Consider the following 19513-nt stretch of genomic DNA (forward strand, 5'->3'; position numbering starts at 1 on the left):
ATTTATATAGTAATTATTTTTCATAAGAAAAAAAACCACCACTTTACTCTTGTTAATAAAAATATTCTAATCCAAATAAAATCCTTAATATAAATTCTTAACAATTACTAATTTAATTATTGTGGCACTAATGATTTTGTCTAGCTATTTGATTATTTTTCCGAAAAATAGCAAATGATTCCATAATAGTTACTCATAGTTGAAAACACCAACATATTTTAACATACACTTAACCAAAGCTTAGAAAAATGCCTTTAGTTAAGATATTGGGCCTAGAACCGCGGCCCAATCCTTAGAAATTGGGCCTAGAAGCGAGGCCCAATCCTTAGAAATTGGGCCTTAAAAGGCCTAAACCGGAGAAATGGCGGGAAGTTAAACCAGAGAAGAGATTTTAAGTTTCCCTCTCTCGATTCTATCTACTTTTTAAGACTATTACTATTATACCCGGTTTTTATTTAGTTTTCCCATTATACCCTTGGCAGATATCAAACCACTCGTGACTCATTGTGTCCTCAAACACACCCACGATGTGGTACTCCGGCTACGCGATCGTCTTCGACTCTATGACGCACCTGAACACACGCACGACACAGCCAGGCACAGGCGAGACACAACCGTAACTCGTCATCTTCTTCACCATGAGTTAACCGATCACACGCCATTAATTCATCCTTCGATGTCGCGAGCCACCACCGGTTCTGCTGCTAGCGTTGAGCTACTTCTAGCTCCATTACATTTTGAACAAGATAAAGCTTTGGTTGTAGTTAGGTATGTAAACGAGTTTTGAATAGATCTTGCAATCCAGATGTTTGATGAAAGTCCTAAACTAAATTGCATGTGTTTGATGATTAACTTGTCTTAGTTCTGTGATGTTTTTATTGTTTGTATTTAGTTAATAATATATGTCTTTTGTCATTACTGTATTTTCTTCATTGTTTATGATGTTTGTTCTTCTTCCTTCAATTTAATGTTTTGTTCTTTTTCTCAGAAGTTTGCTAAGCTTTTTAGCAAAAACTTCTCTGAGTTTTTTCATTCAAATAGATTTGTTAGTATAAGCTTGTTCAAGAGTAGTCTAGGAAATATCATTATAAAAATGGGTATAAATTAATTAAATATTATTTGTGGGTATATTTAGTTAATCAACTCTAAAAATGGGTAAATATCAAGTTCGTTGAGATTTGGTTTTCATTCGTTGAAATCTAGAGAGAGAGAGAGAGAGATGGAGAAAGCAGTGGCGGAGGCGGAGGAGCTGCCGAAGGCTATCGTGCGCAGAGTGGTGAAGGATAAGCTGTCTCACTGCGCCGAAGACACCGACTTCAACGTCCACAAGGATGCTCTCCTTGCTTTCTCCGAAAGCGCTCGCATCTTCATCCACTACCTTTCCGCCACGTACTCTTCTTCTTCTCCTTCTCCTTCTCCTTCTTCTAATCTCTCTTTCATTTTTATTTTATGGAAAAAAATTTGATCATTTTGTACTTAATTACTTTTGGGAATGAATCTGTACTTTTTGTTCTGATATAGGGCAAATGATATATGCAAGGAGTCAAAGAGGCAGACTATAAGCGGGGACGATGTATTGAAAGCTTTGGAAGAGATTGAATTCTCTGAGTTTCTCAACCCTCTCAATGCCTCTCTTGTTGGTTAGTCCTTTTCAATATATTATATTACATATAATGAAGTTGAAATGATTGTGACAAATGTTTATGTAGTGTTGGAACAATCAATATTCTTTCTATTATTAAATATCAGAGTTTGGAAAGGGTTTAAGGCCATGTATTTAGTTGTGGTGGAAGGAGTGTGAATATTTCAAGAATTTTGGAATGATCCCTTTTAATAATAAAGTTGGAAAGTTCATTTTTTTGGGCTAATTCCTGGTATAGCTGAGGATTATGAGTGAGGTAGCTATAGGATAAGAAATGGAGGTATTTGTTGTTTATGGCATTGGTTAGTAGAAGATAAGATGGTTTGGTTATAGTAAAAGGGTTAGGTGAGACCTCCAAAGCAATTTGCTAGAGTTACTTGCTTCTCAGATAGTTAGTAAACAATGGGGACAATGAACGCATTTTCGAGCAAAACCAATTGTTATGTTTCAGTCTCCTTCATTGTTCGTAGGCTTTGATTATGCAAAACAGTTTTTTCTTCTTCATTATGCTGTGTGGTATAACAACTACTATTTGAAAATGTCTATCCTTTGTTTTTTCCTTGGAGAAAGAAGATTTTATATAATTCTTAGATAAGCATATGTTCTTGCTGAACTAGTTAGTTCTTTTAGGAAGTGGGATACTGCGCAAACAAAGATGGACATAGTGTTAAGTGATCATCCTGTGATATCTATATGCACAGAAACGTATATGTAGGATATAGATTAATTTTTTTAGAAGAGATAAGAAAAAATCATTGATCCATTTGTTTATTTGTCTTTGGTTCAAATTTTCTAAAGGAGACTAGTAAGGTGCTGGAGTCAAGTCATGCCAACCAAATTGTTGTAGACTTTTTCTTCTCTACTCTCTCTCACATTGTGTACTTTACCAGATAAAACTTGTAACCTATAGCTAATTGAGGAAGTGAAAATGGTGTTTGGACAAGTTGTGATTGGTCCACCTGGTTCAGGAAAAACCACATACTGCAATGGCATGTCTCAGTTCTTGAAACTGATCGGGAGGTATACTATTTTGCTTTTCTAAAATTGGGTTGTTTTTCAATCCTCATTATTATTATTATTATTATACTATTTTCTGGTCCACTCTTTGAGGTCACATTGGTTGTGATAGAGATTTTCCCCAAATTATGTGGTAGTTATAAGATGCATGAGATTTTCCAAAAATTATGTGGTAGTTATAAGATGCATGAGATTTTCCACAAATTATGTAGTAATCACATTGGTTGTTTTGCTACATTACTGCCAGTGAGATACTTCTCTCACTTTTCTCCTTTTCGGTGAAACCTTTATCGTGCAATTTAGTTTTTTTTTTTTTAATTCATCTGGCTGATGCATTTTACCCATTTTCTCCAAAGTAATCTTTGATGGAAAAGAACTCACATATATAAGAATGTGTATAATATCACGTTGACTCCATACTCACACTTCTTTATGCTTTTTGATTCTGTTGGTGGAACTGTCTTACTCTTTCTTTCCACAACTTTGAACCTATAATTGATGCTCTATTAAAGTTGTAAGGACCGTCGGACACCATCTATTTCCCCATTGGTATGATATTGTCTGCTTTGGGCCTAAGCCCTCACGGATTTGTTTTTGGGCACCTTCCCAAAAGGCCTCATTCCAATGGAGATGGTGTCCAACTTTATATACCCAAGATCCTTCCCATTTCTAGCCAATGTGGGACTTTGGTTGTGCACCCAACAATCCTCCCCTCAAACAAAGGACCACCTTGCCTCCCCTCAGACGATTACAGATCTAAACCTGAATCCCTCGATTCCAACACTCAAGATCCCCTTGAGTAAGCTAGATGAATCCCTTCACCAGCTAGATTCGAAATCCCTTCGAATACCTGAATCGCTCGATTCCAACACTCAAGATCCCCTTGAGTAAGCTAGATGAATCCCTTCACCAGCTAGATTCGAAATCCCTTCGAATCAGATCTGAACCTCTGATGGCTCTAGCAGATCTGAACCTCCTTTGTTTGGCAATTCGAGGATACATTCACATGGCTAATTTTGGGATCCGGCTCTGATACCACTTGTAAGGACCGTCGGACACCATCTATTTCCCCATTGGTATGATATTGTCCGCTTTGGGCCTAAGCCCTCACGGATTTGTTTTTGGGCACCTTCCCAAAAGGCCTCATTCCAATGGAGATGGTGTCCAACTTTATATACCCAAGATCCTTCCCATTTCTAGCCAATGTGGGACTTTGGTTGTACACCCAACAAAAGTGTTCAAATAATTTGCAGGAAATGTTGATGAGTGTAAAATGTTTTTCGAGACACTATATATATTTGTGTATCTTCAAGGGACATATTTAAAGCCACATGTGAGTATCTACCCTTCTGTTTTGTCAATGTTCGGTAATTTCTTAGTTAAAACACATTTAAAATTCAGATAAGAGACATCAAGTTTAGAAGTCTAATATGTAAATATTTGACATATTGTCACTGTCATTACTTCCCAGCCATGTAAAAGTTTAGGTTATAGCTAGTAGTGGTGTTATGGAGATTAAAAAAACAACTTATTATGTTGTATGCCTTATTTATTTTAATTAGCTAGAAAATCTCAATTGGCTCCTTTAATGGTTATTTGATTACTACATACTGCAGGTTGCCATCTTGAATGGTATTACTATGGGAGCTGGAGCTGGAATTTCATTCCCAGGAATGTTCTGATTGGTGACTAATAAAACTGTATGTGACTGGTGTCATTTCTTAATTTATTTAAGCTCATCATATTCTTCTTTTCATTCTCAATTTAAACTAGAATGGCATGCTATTGGAGTTAAAACTAGATTTTCTTTTATTTCTAAATTTTTCTAATTTTATTGACTTTTGCATTTATAAGTTTTTATAATAATTTGTACATTTAAATTTAAATTATGATATAAAGAATAATAGTTAACACAAGTAATATAATCGAGAGAACAAAAGAAAAAGCAAACACACCAAATTCTCAAAATTCTCACGAGCTAGTGAATCCAAATACAATTTTATCATTAAAACCTGTGGAACCCATGTGTAAATATATGATTGGTAGCTTGTTTTTGAAAACCAAATCCAAATCAATATTCTAATTTTGAGTTGTAAAATCGAAAACAACAATTTCACGTTTTCAATTCTGAAACTTTATGCAAAATCCCTAAAAGCACTATCCTAAAACTAAATTCTTATAAGCTTCCCTCTCCTCACCTCACAAGACCGTCGGCGGCATGACTACTCTAACATTGACGGTGCAAGTCCTCTAACTCAGCAGCCCCAGTTGACTCGTGACCCCTCCCAACTGCCCAGTCGAAGCTAACTTCGAATCTCCCTCTCCTCTCCTCTGGTTTTTGTTGCCACCAGACACAAGGTCAATCTGAGCTTTGAGTTTGAATATCTTTGAATATGCTCTGAGAGTTTTTTTTTTCTTTAAAAACTGGATGTATATATGTACATATACATATCTGTGTGCATCATTGTTGGAGGCGGAATTGAGAGCTTTGCTTTGTGCTTTAAAAATGGCAGTGGAAATGAATTTGTTTTCTTCTCTGATTCTAGACTAATAGTGTTTTTGATCTCACTGAATGAGTTTTTTATTTGGTGTTTAATATGATATCATGACTTTATATTCATAGTCCTACATTTTGATCTCCTCATTCCTCATACAAGAGATAAAACAATCGTGATTCGTGATTCGTGATTCGTGATTCCTAGGCTGTCTTTATTATTTCCTGTTGTGATTATTTGGAGCCAAGATTTGAAGGAAAAAAAATGGGTCAGACTGTAATAAACACACACATAAAACAATGATTGGGATATCATATTTACTAATTAAGCTGCAAAATAAGTCCAATTAGGAATATATATATATACACACACACAAACAAAGAGATGATTTTTTTTTGTAAATTAGTGTTGTTGAGTATATGTGTAATAAGGAGTTAGTTGATGATACTGTTTGACAAGTGTTTTCAGTTAGTAATTTGTTATTTCTGATTAGAGTCTTGTAATTCGTCTGGTAATCTTGATCTGTTGAGATTACTTATATGGTACCATTTGATGAATACAAAGACACGAGTTCTCAGCCTTTTACTCGGTCAAACTCTTGTTCTTAAACATTTTGTTTTGTGCTTTCTCAAGTAGTGCAATGTAGTACGTGCTTATATATAAAGCTTAGCTGGAGTTTTCATTTGATGTATTTGTTGAGCTTCGAGTTTGAAGTTTGAATATGCTCTGAGAAGATTTTTGTTTTTGTTTTTTTAGTCTTTAAAATCTCGGTTTCACTGTGTGTGCAAGATTATGTATCTGAGACACTTTTAAGTGTTTGACTTAATCAAATTCTTGATCAGTGTGGTGGTTTTTGAAAACTTGAGGAGGCTCACTCTTTTGTGGTTGCCACTTTTGTCAATTAATGTAGTAGAGTTAGTTTCCCAGCAAAAAAAAAAAGGAACTACTTGATTGATTGATGGTTGTGAAACCCTTCTCTTTTCATATTTTTCTTCAACTAGTTTATCTTATCTTGTGTATTGAATTGGTCTTGGTTGAAAGAGCAAATGGGTTTTGGGTTGGTTCATTTACTGCCAAAAGCATCCTTTGTGCTATGTGACGATATACACTAGTCATCTCACAAGAGTTCTTGGCTGAACCGGTATAAACTTTGTGGTGTCGTCTATTTAATTTTTTGTTCTTTAGTTTAATTTTGTTTGTTTTACTATTGTTATTTGCTTATCAGTGTTCGATGTTGTATTAAATTTGCTTATTTCGGGTTCTTGATTAGAGAATTACATTATATTCTATTAATTGATTTGCATACTTTGTTTACGGCTTTTTCATTGTGTTATATTATATTATTTGAAACTTGAAAGTAACGATTATATACAATTTAAGCCATTATATTTATTTATTTGAATATGAGCAATTATATTTAATTTAGTTAAACTTGGATTGAGTTTCTATCTAGTTAAAAGTTTATTTCTCTTGCTACGAAGATTGGAAAATTATTAGATATGACGGGGAGGGAAGTTTACACCTGTTTTCTGAAAATTGTTAGATTCAGCACCAAAAACAAATTTAAAAACAATGCAGTATGTTTGGCCTTGTTTTCTATAAACAGGTTCTAAAAAACTGAAGTACAAAAAATAAGAATTTAGAAAACAACTAAAGTGTGTTTTCAAAGTTATCACTCTCTCAGATCTCTCTTGATTAAAAAGAAAAAGAAAACACTTAACAATGGAGCTTTGATTTTTGGATGCTGATACAAGTGACGTGCATTTGTTTTGTTCAAACTGAAATCAAAATCCCATCGAAAAACACAATATTATGTTCTACAATTTTTTTTGTTGAATTCCAAATAAAATAGAACATGAATTACTTGTATAGGGTAATTTGATGTGCCGTCACCTTTATTTTGTTTTCATGGGAGTTTTTGATGTTGGTTATTTGCTAGGCACTTATTTTTGCGAAAGAATTAGCTACGCTTGGAAATGGAGAAAAAGTCAAATTTGAGCAAGAAAAACGTTCACAAACTCATTAATTTATAAGGTAACTTTTCTGTTTTTGTTGGAATAAATTAACAAACAGCAAGCCATTTTAGCTTTTGATGTTCACTATTTCATTGTTACAATTGGTATAACTAATAAAGATACATGACAAACTTCTATATCTGTCTTTGTTTCTTGCTTTGATTTTGCATTTATGTGATAGATTGCAAAATGGTATATGCAGATATCAACATCACCCTCATCATTGATTACTCGTCTCAAGTAAACTACATTGGTCTCTCTGGGATGGTGTGTGAGGGGAAACAATGACCTTGTTCCATGTAGTCCCTATGTTAGTATGTCGAATCGAACCAAAACCCATGGTGGTGGTAAAGAGGAAGACTGTGCTAAATCCCATGCTCTGAGAACATAGTGACCGGCCCTCTTTCCAGAAACAAATGCAGAAGATGCAGTTGTTTACCTTGAACCACTCCAAGATGCACACCAAAATGGGCATTTAGAACGAGAGTAGTGTCAAACTCCACCAACAGGGTAACCGAAGAGCATGCAATAGTAGTAGGATCGAATGCGACTATCTTCTGGTAAGATAATATCTCGAATGACCAGTATACAACTCCACAATATACTGGTCATTCGAGATATTATCTTATCAGGAGATAATCGCATTCGATCCTACTACTATTGCATGCTCTTCGGTTACCCTGTCGGTGGAGTTTGACACTACTCTCGTTCTAAATGCCCATTTTGGCGTGCATCTTGGAGTGGTTCGAGGTAAACAACTGCATCTTCTGCATTTGTTTCTGGAAAGAGGGCCGGTCACTATGTTCTCAGAGCATGGGATTTAGCACAGTCTTCCTTTTATCACCACCATGGGTTTTGGTTTGGGTCGACATGGGGACTATGTGGAACAAGGTCCTAGTTTCCCCTTACACACCATCCCAAAGAGGTCAATGTGGTTTACTTGAGACGAGTAATCAATTATAAGGTTGATATTTGCATATACCGCTGTGAGAGTGGTCGCTACGAACATGTTGCTTACTGTCTGATTGCTACAACATATATTCGCGTGTTCCTCTACTTCGTAGAGGATGGCCTACTATAATGCCTCCTCTACCTAACTGAAGGTATAACACAACACTTTTTCTATGGACACTCACTGCTCAAGTATGCTACTGTGTATGTTTTTAGAACACTTTTACTTAACAAGAGTATATTGAATTAAAAATTGAACCTGATTTGTTTTGTTTGGGTATGTTTTTAGAAACATATTATAGGAAGTTTAAATATCTTCTGAATAATTAGTATAACCGATAATAAAGAGTAATGAGAAGTATAAATTGAGCATTTCATTCATACTCCACTAGACTAGTGTAACTCATTCACAATAACCAACAATCAATGTTTCCTTGTCTAGACTAGAACATCTTTCTTTGTGATATTTATGGCGTCAATTACAGGACTGAAACCTCCTCATACTTGTTGCTATCAGATAAAATTATGCATTCATATTCAATTGTGTTGAGTGCTTGGGTTCTGTTATAGCCCCATTTGAAATCTATTGTTGTGTGGAAACTTAGTAAATTGGCTATGAGATTGAGGATGGATTGTGTCCTCTGTGAATATCTTGAAGTAGACATTTTTTCTATTATTTTATAAAAAAAAAATCATAATTCCTAGTCCTATGTTAAATTAATTTCATTTATGTAAATTTATCTTGATTGTTTTCTGCATGTTAGAGAGAGATTGGGAAGTTGAGGCTTTCTGAAATAACTTGTCAACAAGGGAATACCCATGAACAGAAGACATCCACAACTTTCACTCACTTCACTTGTTCAACTCAACGGTATAAGCAGATATCAACATCACTCTCAAGTAAACCACATTAGCCTCTTTGGGATGGTGTGTAAGGGGAAACAAGGACCTTGTTCCATGTAGTCCCCATGTCAGTATGTCGAACTGAACCAAAACCCATGGTTGTGATGAAGAGGAAGAGTGTCGAATCCCATGCTCTGAGAACAATGACTGACCCTTTTTTCCAAAAACAACTGCAGCAGACGCAGTTGTTGACCTCGAACCACTCCAAGATGTACACCAAAATAGGCATTCTGATCTAGAGTAGTGTCAAACTCCACCGACAAGGTATCCGAAGAGCATGCAATAATAGTAAGATCGAATGCGACTATCTCCTAATAAGATAATATCCCGAATGACCAGTATACAATTCCATTATATTCAATAGGTGTATGATACCAATCATATACCTTGACCGGAAAGTGGAATCTAAAACAGACACTCCATTTTCTTGTCTCAAGAGAGAAGATGGATGCATGAAATTTGTTGCTCGGCGGTGGATGAAGAGCTGAAGTGATTATGACGACCTTGTATGATGACGAGAATAATAGTACAAATTCACACTTATATGTAATGTTCGCAGAGTAGCATGTGAGTTCTTCGTACAAAATCTGGGGACATGGGAGGAGTTCAACCACTTGTTTGGTTACGGGGTTAACGATACAGAAGCAGTAGTTCGATACGTGAAGTTCCACTAGTAACAAGTCATGATAGGAAGCCAACATATGGGTGTTAGGCTAATCAAATTTCCTTAGAAAAGACAATATTAGTAGTCGACAAAGTTGGAAAGAGAATTTGTGATGTATTGGAGAAAATGTTCTTGATTGTTGGTACTGTATAGCGGTGGTTGGGTGGATCGTAACCTGTATATCCGTAGCTAGGTCGGATCACAAGAACATGAGGAATAGTCAGAAGAATCCAAAACGAGCTGTCGTTTGTTGCTGTGATGCTCAATAAACTCCTTCGTAAAATAGGATTGCCTAGACAGAGACTGCCATATTTGGTTCATACTTTTTGGACAAGTGGTGTGAGTCAAATATGACAGTCTCTTTCTAGGCATTCCTATTTTATGAAGGCGTTTACTGAGCATCACAACAACAAACTACAAATCGTTTGGGTTCTTCTGACTCTTCCTCCCATGTTCTTGTGATCCGACCTTATGACGGATACACGGTTTGAGATCCACCCAACCATCGCTAAACGGTACCAACAATTAAGAACATCTTCTCCAATACATTATAAATTTTCTTTCCAACTTTGCCGACTACTAATTTTGGGTCTTTTATAAAGATATTTGATTAGCCCAACGCCCATATATTGGCTTCCTATCATGACCTGTTACTAGTGGAGCTTCACGGATCGAGCTACTGCTTCTGTATTGTTAACCCCGTAACCAAACAAGTTGTTGAAATCCCTCCATGTCCCCAAATTTTGTACGAAGAGCTCACGTGCTACTCTGCGAGCATTACATATAGGTGTTGATTTGTACTATCATTCTTATCATCATACAAGGTCATCATAATCACTTCAGCTCTTCGTCCACCGCCGAGCAACAAGTTTCGTGCATCCATCTTCTTTCTTAAGACGAGAAAATGAAGTATTTGTTTCAAATTCCACTTTCTAGTCAAGGTAGATGATTGATATCATACACCTATTGGATGCAATGGAGTTGTATACTGGTCATACGGTATATTATCTTATCATGAGATAGTTGCATTTGATCCTACTATTATTGCGTGCTCTTCGTTTACCTTGTCAGTGGAGTTTGACACTACTCTCATTCGGAATGTCCATTTTGGTGTGCATCTTGGAGGGGTTCGAAGTCAACAACTGCGTCTGCTGCAGTTGTTTTTGGACAAGGGGGCCGGTCACTATGTTCTTAGAGAATGGGATTTAGCACAGTCTTCCTCTTTATCTCCACCATTGGTTTTGGTTCGGTTCGACATACTAACATGGGGACTATATGGAACAAGGTCCTTGTTTCTCCTTACACCATCCCAGAGAGGCCGACATGGTTTACTTGAGACGACTAATCAATGATGAGGGTGATGTTGATTTTTGCATATACAGTTTTGGGAGTGTCACTACAAACATGTTGCTTACTGTCCAATTGCTACAACGTATATTTGCATGTTCCTCTACTTCTTAGAGGATGACCTACTACAATGCCCCCTCTACCTAACTGAAGGTATAACGCAATACTTTTTCTATGGACACTCACTGCTCATGTATGCTACTGTTTATGTGTTTCTTTTGTTTTGATTCTACCATAAATACTTTGTGTTGGAACATGTACCAAAGACCTGGGATGGATGGATGCTATAATGTCTGGGATGGATGCTATTTATTTACTATTCTAGCACCTTGCTAAGTAGGTAATAAGAAAATTGTGTTGGTTTTACTTTAGTGCTTTGTTATTTTTGATATAGCTAGTAGATATTTTGTTTACTAAACAAGAGTATATTGAATTATAAATTGAACATGATTTGTTTTGTTTGGGTATGTCTTTATAAACATATTATAGAAAGTTTAACAAGACAAATGGCTTATCAAAGCAATTTGTTTTGTTTGGGTATATGGCTTTGTTGATGGCTCATTAATAAGACAAATGGACTACCAAAATCAAATTCAATTACACGCTTCATGATTGATGTGCGTGTTTTACCCTGTTAAGATCTTAGGACTATTACATGGTTTAAATCATTTTAATGTTAGCAACAAACAAAGCTTTTATAATATGATGCCCTTCACAAGATTAAAATAAACATTAAGAATATACAATCAACCACACATGTACTTAAAAGAGCGAGGATCCTGATCAAGATGTTCTGTAAGTATGATAAATCTTAAACATTATAGAAGTCCAAGTTAAAGGCTGCAACACATAACAACAAAAAAATCAAAATGAAAGAAGCGTTATTAATAAGAAAGACAAAAACACATGTCGAATCGAAAAAGAAAAAAAAAACAAGGCATAAACTCACCCCGCCTTCCATAATTCTCTATTAAATCAATCTTTGACAAAACAATAATGTGTGGCAGTTCCAAATGGAGCATTGTTGATAAAGAGAGAAGCAATGCACTAACATATTGGTAGGTTAGTCTTGCCAATTGGTTAGCCAATGAACAAGTACAGCAGGAAAATGAAAGAAAATAATTGCCTCTGTATTGATCATTAGGAATTCGAGAGCCTAGTCTCTCCCCAAAGGGTTACACCCTACCAAACTCTTCACTCCCAACAAATAACTCACACTTTTCGTGTACCTTACTCACAGCCTAGCCAAACTCTCATAACAACCTGCATGGATAGACTCCAAACTCTCAGGAGATTTGTATATATGTATATGTTCACACTTTCCTGAGCTATATATAAAACAAATTGTGTGTATTCACCAAAACAAAACTTCTTCCTCATAAAAATAAGGATGTTGAGGATCACACTTCTCTCTTCCCTAACCGCTGTAAGGCAGAGGAATACAAAACCATGAATAACAAAAGATGGTATAATTAAGTAAATGCTACAAGTTAAGTACAATAAAATGCAAGTTTACATATTATATATGCGGCTACTTCTGCTATACCTGCATGCATCTATCTAAAAAGCAAAACAAAAGATTATAAACAAAAGCTTTGTAATAGCTGTCCTGTCTTCTTCTACTGATTATATATATATAGTACATTAAAAAAATAATAATAATAAATAAATGAAGAGTCACAAGTCAATAATAGATACTGCCGATATATTTTCATCATAGCCATAATCATCCTCCACTAGTTGCCCAAAGTAGAACCTAAGTACTAACATAAAAAACAAAGGGACTTTTTGTTTCCAGTTTATATAGATAGACAATAATAGCATGAATGCATTATATTAATGAACCGTCTATCTATCTTTGTTTGTTTAGGTTTCTCAGAGATTAATATTAGGGCTTTTCGAGTGACTTTTTATTTTGTTTATAATCAGTTCATTTATTTTGAATAAGAAATGAAACTAGTACTTCTGGGATGCAAATGCCAATGCCAGTGACAGTGGATGGATAGGATAGAATTTTGAATCTATGGCCATCAATGTATACTTATTTGTTCCCCTGACTAGCTGGAGAAGTTTTACAGGATTAAGCATAAATACTGGAGTTTTTTCGCTATTTGACAATTTAGTGCTTAAGAAAACAATTTGGCAGTCAAGTCTTTAAATTCTACAAGCAGTAACAAATAAGTCATTCTAGTTCATTTTTTCACAAAATTCTTAGATGTGTGAGTTTTTTCGGAGGTGTAATAAGTACCAAAATTATCCAATAACAAAACATAGAATTTTGTTAAAAAGTTAACTAGAACAACTACTTACTTATTAGCTACTGTATTTGAAATTTAACGACTTGATGCTCAAACAATGAAAAACTCAATAGCATTTTTGCTAAAATCCCAAGTTTTATAGTGCACAAATTATACTATTAATATGATTGTAGCTATTATCCTAAACTAAACAACAAACTGTAATTTTTTATTTTTTTTCTTTTAACTAACCATATTATCCTCTAGGCCAACGACAAGTAGTGTCTGTAGACAAAAACCATTTCCAAACAATGTACAAGTATAATCATATAGCAACTTATTCTCAAAATAGATTAATTGACCAACACAATTTTCTTAACATCTGCTTAGCAAGGTGCTAGATAGTAAACAGACACTTGGTCCACATTATAGCATCCATCCCAGTTCTTTGGTCTTTTGGCACTCCAGACATCCTCTTAGTCTCCTTAAGGTGGACTATCTTTAGATGACTACCACCTGACGAATTCTTACATGTTCCAATGCATAAGTATTTAGAGTAGAAATTAATGAATAATAAAAGCAATATGACACATTAAATCAGAACAAGAGAAACAAATACACATAAACAAACAGTGAAATAATATGTTAAGAAGTGGCATACTTGAACAGTGGAATTGTTGATTATGAGTATATAGATTACTCACACGTTTCAAGGCAATTGAGGCTACACAGTAGGCCATGCGGTGAGATGTAGAGGAAAAACAGCCATATCAGACTCTAGGACTTCTATTGAAGAGTAACAAACATGCTGATAGCAATCCCCACTGCTCCCAAACGTGTATTGGTAGATATAAACATATTTGTCATTTTCCATTCTTCGTCTCAAGAGAACGATGTCGGAATCTCTAGGATGGAGTGCAAGGGAATAAAGTGACACTTTTTCAACTAGTTCTCATTTCAGTACATTGTTATGAACCAAAACCCATGTTGAAGAAGAAGATTGATCTCAGGCTTTGATAACATAGTGGCCACCAGCCTCCACGTCATTAAACAACTGCACCAGACGCAGTTGATCCTGAACCACTCTAAGATGTACACAACTAAATTCATTTCGTAGGAAAGTTGTGTCAAAGTCCACTGGCATTTTAACAGAATAGCATTGATGAGCAACGGGGTCTAATGCCACTATTCCCTTGCAAGTAATCGTCTTGTATAGCCAGTAGATCATTCTCTTGCAACCAATGGGTATCTGGCCCTATTTAAGTAACTCGATCTTACACTATTTTCAAAGAACAACTCCATTCTTTAGTCTCAGAAGAAAATAATGATGCACGAATCCCCGGATCAGAATATCTACGACCATCTGAAGTAAGTAATACCATCTTGTAATTACACTGATTATTGGTTGATGATGAAGAACATGATTCCTTACACACCACAAATCCACATCTATATGAAAGGTGCCATGCCACGCCTCCAAAATACTTGTACAGAGTGTTACATTGAGGGAGTTCAACGATTTATTTCGTTATTGGGTTAATGACAGAGAAGCAGAATTGCTTTTTATTTGTATGCACTAGTAACTGGTCGTCATAGGAAGCCACCATTTGTGCGTTCGGCACATCAAATGACTTTAAAAATTACATCGCCATAAAAATTACAAGACAAAGATGCGAACAAAATCTCTGAGGTATCAGAGAAGATGTTTAGATTTGGATTACATCCGCAGGGCACGTTGGCGGGAAAAAAAAAACGGTTGTGAGGTCTTACCAACAAAACATGGGAAGTAGAAGAAGGACCCAAAACGAGTAGTCGTTTCTTGCTGTGATGCTTAATAAACTTCACAAATTTCGAATTCCCAAAAAACAGAGACCGTCATGTTTGGCACACACTACTCGCTCCGATAACTGTTTTGAAATCGGGAAATCTGATCAGTATTTTGGACAAAAGATATGCGTTGTCCATCACAGAGCTGATCAATTAGGATTCCAATCTCTTCTTATTCTTCATATCCTTCTTGCGCTTATACAATCTGAGTACCTTTAGTCTTTTCTTCGTCGTGAATAATCCATACTCCCACCTTTTCCAATAACTTCACGACAAAGTTATTAGAGGAAAACCCCTCTAAGTTCTTAGAGGATGTTGCAGGCCGCACCGGGGTCAAAGTTTTTCGTCGTGAATAATCCATACTCCCACCTTTTCACTTGGCGGGTTGCGTCAAAGTTCACTTGGCGGCACGTTAAAGTTACTCTCAAGGTGGGAGTATGGATTATTCACGACGAAGAACTTTGACCCCGGTGCGGCCTGCAACATCCTCTAAGAACTTAGAGGGGTTTTCCTCTAATAACTTTGTCGTGAAGTTATTGGAAAAGGTGGGGGTATGGGTTATTCACGACGAAGAAAAGACTAAAGGTACTCGGATTGTATAAGCGCAAGAAGGATATGAAGAATAAGAAGAGATTGGAATTCCAATTGATCAGCTCTGTGATGGACAACGCATATCTTCTGTCCAAAATACTGATCAAACTTTCCGATTTCAAAACAGTTATCGGAGCGAGTAGTGTGTGCCAAACATGGCGGTCTCTGTTGTTTGGGAATTCGAAATTTGTGAAGAAGTTTATTAAGCATTACAACAAAAAACGACTACTCGTTTTGGGTCCTTCTACTTCCCATGTTCTGTTGGTAAGACCTCACAACTGTTTCTTTTGTTTTCCAGCCAACGTGCCCTGCAGACGTAATCCAAATCTGAACATCTTGTCCGATACATCAGAGATGCTGTTCCCATCTTTGATGGAAGTTTTTTAAAGTCATTTTATTTGCCGAACGCACAAATGGTGGCTTCCTATGACGACTTGTTACTAGTGCATACAAATAAAAAACAATTCTACTTCTCTATAATTAATCCAGTAATGAAACAAGTCTTTGAACTCCCTCAATGTAACACTTTGTACAAGTATTTTGGGGGCGTGAATTGGCACCTTTCATGTAGATGTGGATTTGTGGTGTGTAATGAATCATGTTCTTCATCATCATCAACCAATAATAAGTGTAATTACAAGGTGGTATTACTCACTTCAGATGGTCGTAGATATTCTGTTCCGGGGATTCGTGCATCATTATTTTCTTCTGAGTAAAGATTGGAGTTGTGCTTTGAAAATAGAGTGTAAGGTCGAGGGGTCGGATACCCATTGGTTGCAAGGGAATGATCTACTGGCTATATAAGGCGATTACTTGCAAGGGAATAGTGGCATTAGACCCCGTTGCTCATCAATGCTATTCTATTAAAATGCCAGTGGACTTTGACACAACTTTCCTACGAAATGAATTTAGTTGTGTACATCTTAGATTGGTTCAAGGTCAACTACGTCTGGTGCAGTTGTTTAATGACGTGGAGGCTGGTGGCCACTATGTTATCAAAGCCTGGGATCAGTCTTCTTCTTCAACATGGATTTTGGTTCATAACCATGTACTGAAATTGGAACTAGTTGAAAAAGTGGCACTCTATTCCCTTGCACTCCATCCTAGAGATTCCGACATCGTTCTCTTGAGACGAGGAATGGAAAATGACAAACATGTTGATATCTACCAATACACGTTTGGGAGCAGTGGGGATTGCTATCAGCATGTTTGATACTCTTCAATAGAAGTCCTAGAGTCTGATATGGCTGTTTTTCCTCTACATCTCACCGCATGGCCTAGTTGCCTCAAATACCTTGAAACCTGCGAGTAATCTGTATATTCATAATCAACAATTTCATTGTTCAAACATGCCACTTCTTATCATATTATTTCACTGTGTATTTGTTTCTCATGTTCTGATTTAATGTGTCATATTGATTTTATTATTTATTAATTTATACTCTAAATACTTATGCGTTGGAATAGGCAAGGATTCGTCAAGTGGTAGTCATCTAGAGATAGTCCACCTTGAGGATGTCTGGAGTGCCAAAAGACCAAAGAGTTGGGATGGATGCTATAATGTGGACCAAGTGTCTGTTTACTATCTACTAAGCAGGTATTTAAGAAAATTGTGTTGGTCAATTACTCTGTTTTGAGAATAAGTTGCTATATGGTTGTACTTGTACATTGTTTGGAAATGGTTTTTGTCTAGAGACACTACTTGTCCTTGGCCAGTAGGATAATATGGTTAGTTAAAAGAAAAAAATTACAGTTTGTTGTTTATTTAAGGATAATAGCTACATTCATATTAACAATATAATTTTTGCACTATAAAACTTGGGATTTTAGCAAAAACGCTATTGGGTTTTTCATTATTTGAGCATCAAGTCATTAAATTTTAAATACAGTAGCTAATAAGTAAGTAGTTGTTCTAGTTAACTTTTCAACAAAATTCTACATTTTGTTATTGGAAAATTTTGGTACTTATTACACACCTCCGAAAAAACTCACATTTAAGAATTTTGTGAAAAATTGAACTAGAATGACTTATTTGTTACTGCTTGTAGAATTTAAGGACTTGACTGCCAAATTGTTTTCTTAAGCACTAAATTGTCAAACAGCGAAAAATTCCAGTATTTATGCTTAACTCTGTAAAACTTCTCCAGCAAATCAGGGGAACAAATAAGTATGACATTGACGGCAATAGAATCAAAATTCTATCCTATCCATCCATTGGCATCCTATTCAAAATAAATGAACTAATTAGAAACAAAATAAAAAGGATATTAATCTCTGAGAAACCTAAACAAACAAAGATAGATAGTTCATTAATATAATGCATTCATGCTATTATTGTCTATCTATATAAACTAAAAATAAGGAAAACATGAGGTGGATAAGGAAAACATGTGCACATGCAGAACAACTCATATTTGCTATACTTTACAAATTTATCAAGGCTCAATAATATATAACTCTTGAACAAATATATGTAATTCAGCAGGTGACACAAAATGACTTTATCCCAGCCACAAATTAAATTGCTTTTAGATTAAAGAAAAGAAATTCAGATGTAATGAATTCTGTATAAGAATCAAATATAAGCTGCTGAAAGTGGATGGTGGATAACTTATTAAACTAAGAAACTTCATATAAATAATTTTATAGTTCTCGAACAAAGCATGGATATTTTATAATTTGAGACTAACTAGGGGCCATTACAATGCAGGAGAAGCAGAAAGAACGAGTGGCAAAACATGAAAACAGCAACCAACGGCAGTGTATGGACAGTAACAAACATGTTGATGATAGCTCTCACTCCCAAATCCGTATTGGCAGATATCACCATGACCAACATCGATGACTCATTTCAAGAATATCACCTCTCCATCTTTCGGATGGAGTGCAATGGGAAACAAGGACACCCTTTCATGCAGTCTGCATTTAAGTATATCAGACCGAACCAAAATCCATGGCGAAGAAGATGAAGTAACTACTAAATCCCAAGCTTTCAAAACATAGTGACAGGCTCCTCGTCCAAGTACAACTTCAGCAGTTGCAGTTGGCCCTGAACCACTCCAAGGCTGAATGAGAAGTTGGCATCTCACTTCTTTGGACCTTTCCCTATCACAGCTCAGGTGGGCAATTATTTTCATTCATTTTCCTGCTGTACTTGTTTGGCTAACCAATTGGCAAGACTAACCTATGTGAGATTGTTATCAGTCCAAATGTTTCTTTCTTAGTTGAACAAATTATGATTAGGATCTTATTTTGTTATTATTACATTATTTATTTATTCATTTATTTTATGTGTACACATCTTTATCGTCTTCAAGTCTAACTTGAGAGTAGAAAGAAATAACAAGTTTTGGCAACAAAAATAATCTTGCTCATAAAAACTGTTGTATGTTCGTTTGTTTGTTTGTTTCAGAATTTACTTAGCAGGGCAGGAAAACTTTTGTTGCTTCTGGGTTTGAAAATGTTCTTCGAAAAGGAACTCAAAACTCAGAAACATATTATAGGAAGTTTAAATGTCTTCTGAATAATTAGTATAACCGATAATAAAGAGTAGTACACTGATTGAGAAGTGTAAATTGAGCATTTCGTTCATACTCCACTAGACTACTGTAGCTCATTCACAATAAACAATAATCATTTTTTCCATGTCTAGACTAGAACATCTTTCTTTGTGGTATCTATGGCCTCAATTACAGGACTGAAACCTCCTCATCATATTCGACTGTGTTGAGTGCTTGGGTTCTTTTACAGCCCCATTCGAAATCTATTGTTGTGTGGAAACTTATTGGGGTCAAGCTGTAGACTTATGTGAAAAAAGAATTCAT

The 19513-nt window shown here is 35.8% G+C and overlaps 1 protein-coding gene across 6 annotated transcripts; it reads left to right on the forward strand.

Moving 5' to 3' along the window:
• Positions 1-507: 507 nt before the first annotated feature.
• LOC133789262 (DNA polymerase II subunit B4-like) lies at positions 508-18987 on the forward strand. 6 transcript variants are annotated; one of them, XR_009873523.1, is made up of 6 exons: positions 508-768; positions 1204-1389; positions 1522-1640; positions 4276-4359; positions 7094-7188; positions 8885-9689. XR_009873523.1 is itself a non-coding variant. In XM_062227032.1 (5 exons), the coding sequence occupies exons 1-4, from the start codon at positions 677-679 to the stop codon at positions 4350-4352; spliced, it is 474 nt and encodes a 157-aa protein (XP_062083016.1). In that variant the 5' UTR covers positions 508-676; the 3' UTR covers positions 4353-4359; positions 18400-18987. The 6 variants fall into 6 exon arrangements, 2 of the variants coding, with proteins under 2 accessions (XP_062083016.1, XP_062083017.1); XR_009873524.1 differs by lacking the exon at positions 8885-9689 and adding an exon at positions 7351-7502; XR_009873525.1 differs by lacking the exon at positions 8885-9689 and adding an exon at positions 7372-7496.
• Positions 18988-19513: the final 526 nt, after the last annotated feature.

This window comes from Humulus lupulus, chromosome 7 (assembly GCF_963169125.1).
Source record: "Humulus lupulus chromosome 7, drHumLupu1.1, whole genome shotgun sequence".
NCBI classification, from domain to species: domain Eukaryota; kingdom Viridiplantae; phylum Streptophyta; class Magnoliopsida; order Rosales; family Cannabaceae; genus Humulus; species Humulus lupulus.

Bases quoted from the DNA above. Each gene is read 5' to 3' on its own strand.
- LOC133789262 (XM_062227032.1), top strand. From the start codon at position 677: ATGTCGCGAGCCACCACCGGTTCTGCTGCTAGCGTTGAGCTACTTCTA. The intron at 769-1,203 runs GTATGTAAACGA...GTTGAAATCTAG, and splicing joins AAAGCTTTGGTTGTAGTTAG to AGAGAGAGAGAGAGAGATGG. The intron at 1,641-4,275 runs GTTAGTCCTTTT...TACATACTGCAG, and splicing joins TCTCAATGCCTCTCTTGTTG to GTTGCCATCTTGAATGGTAT.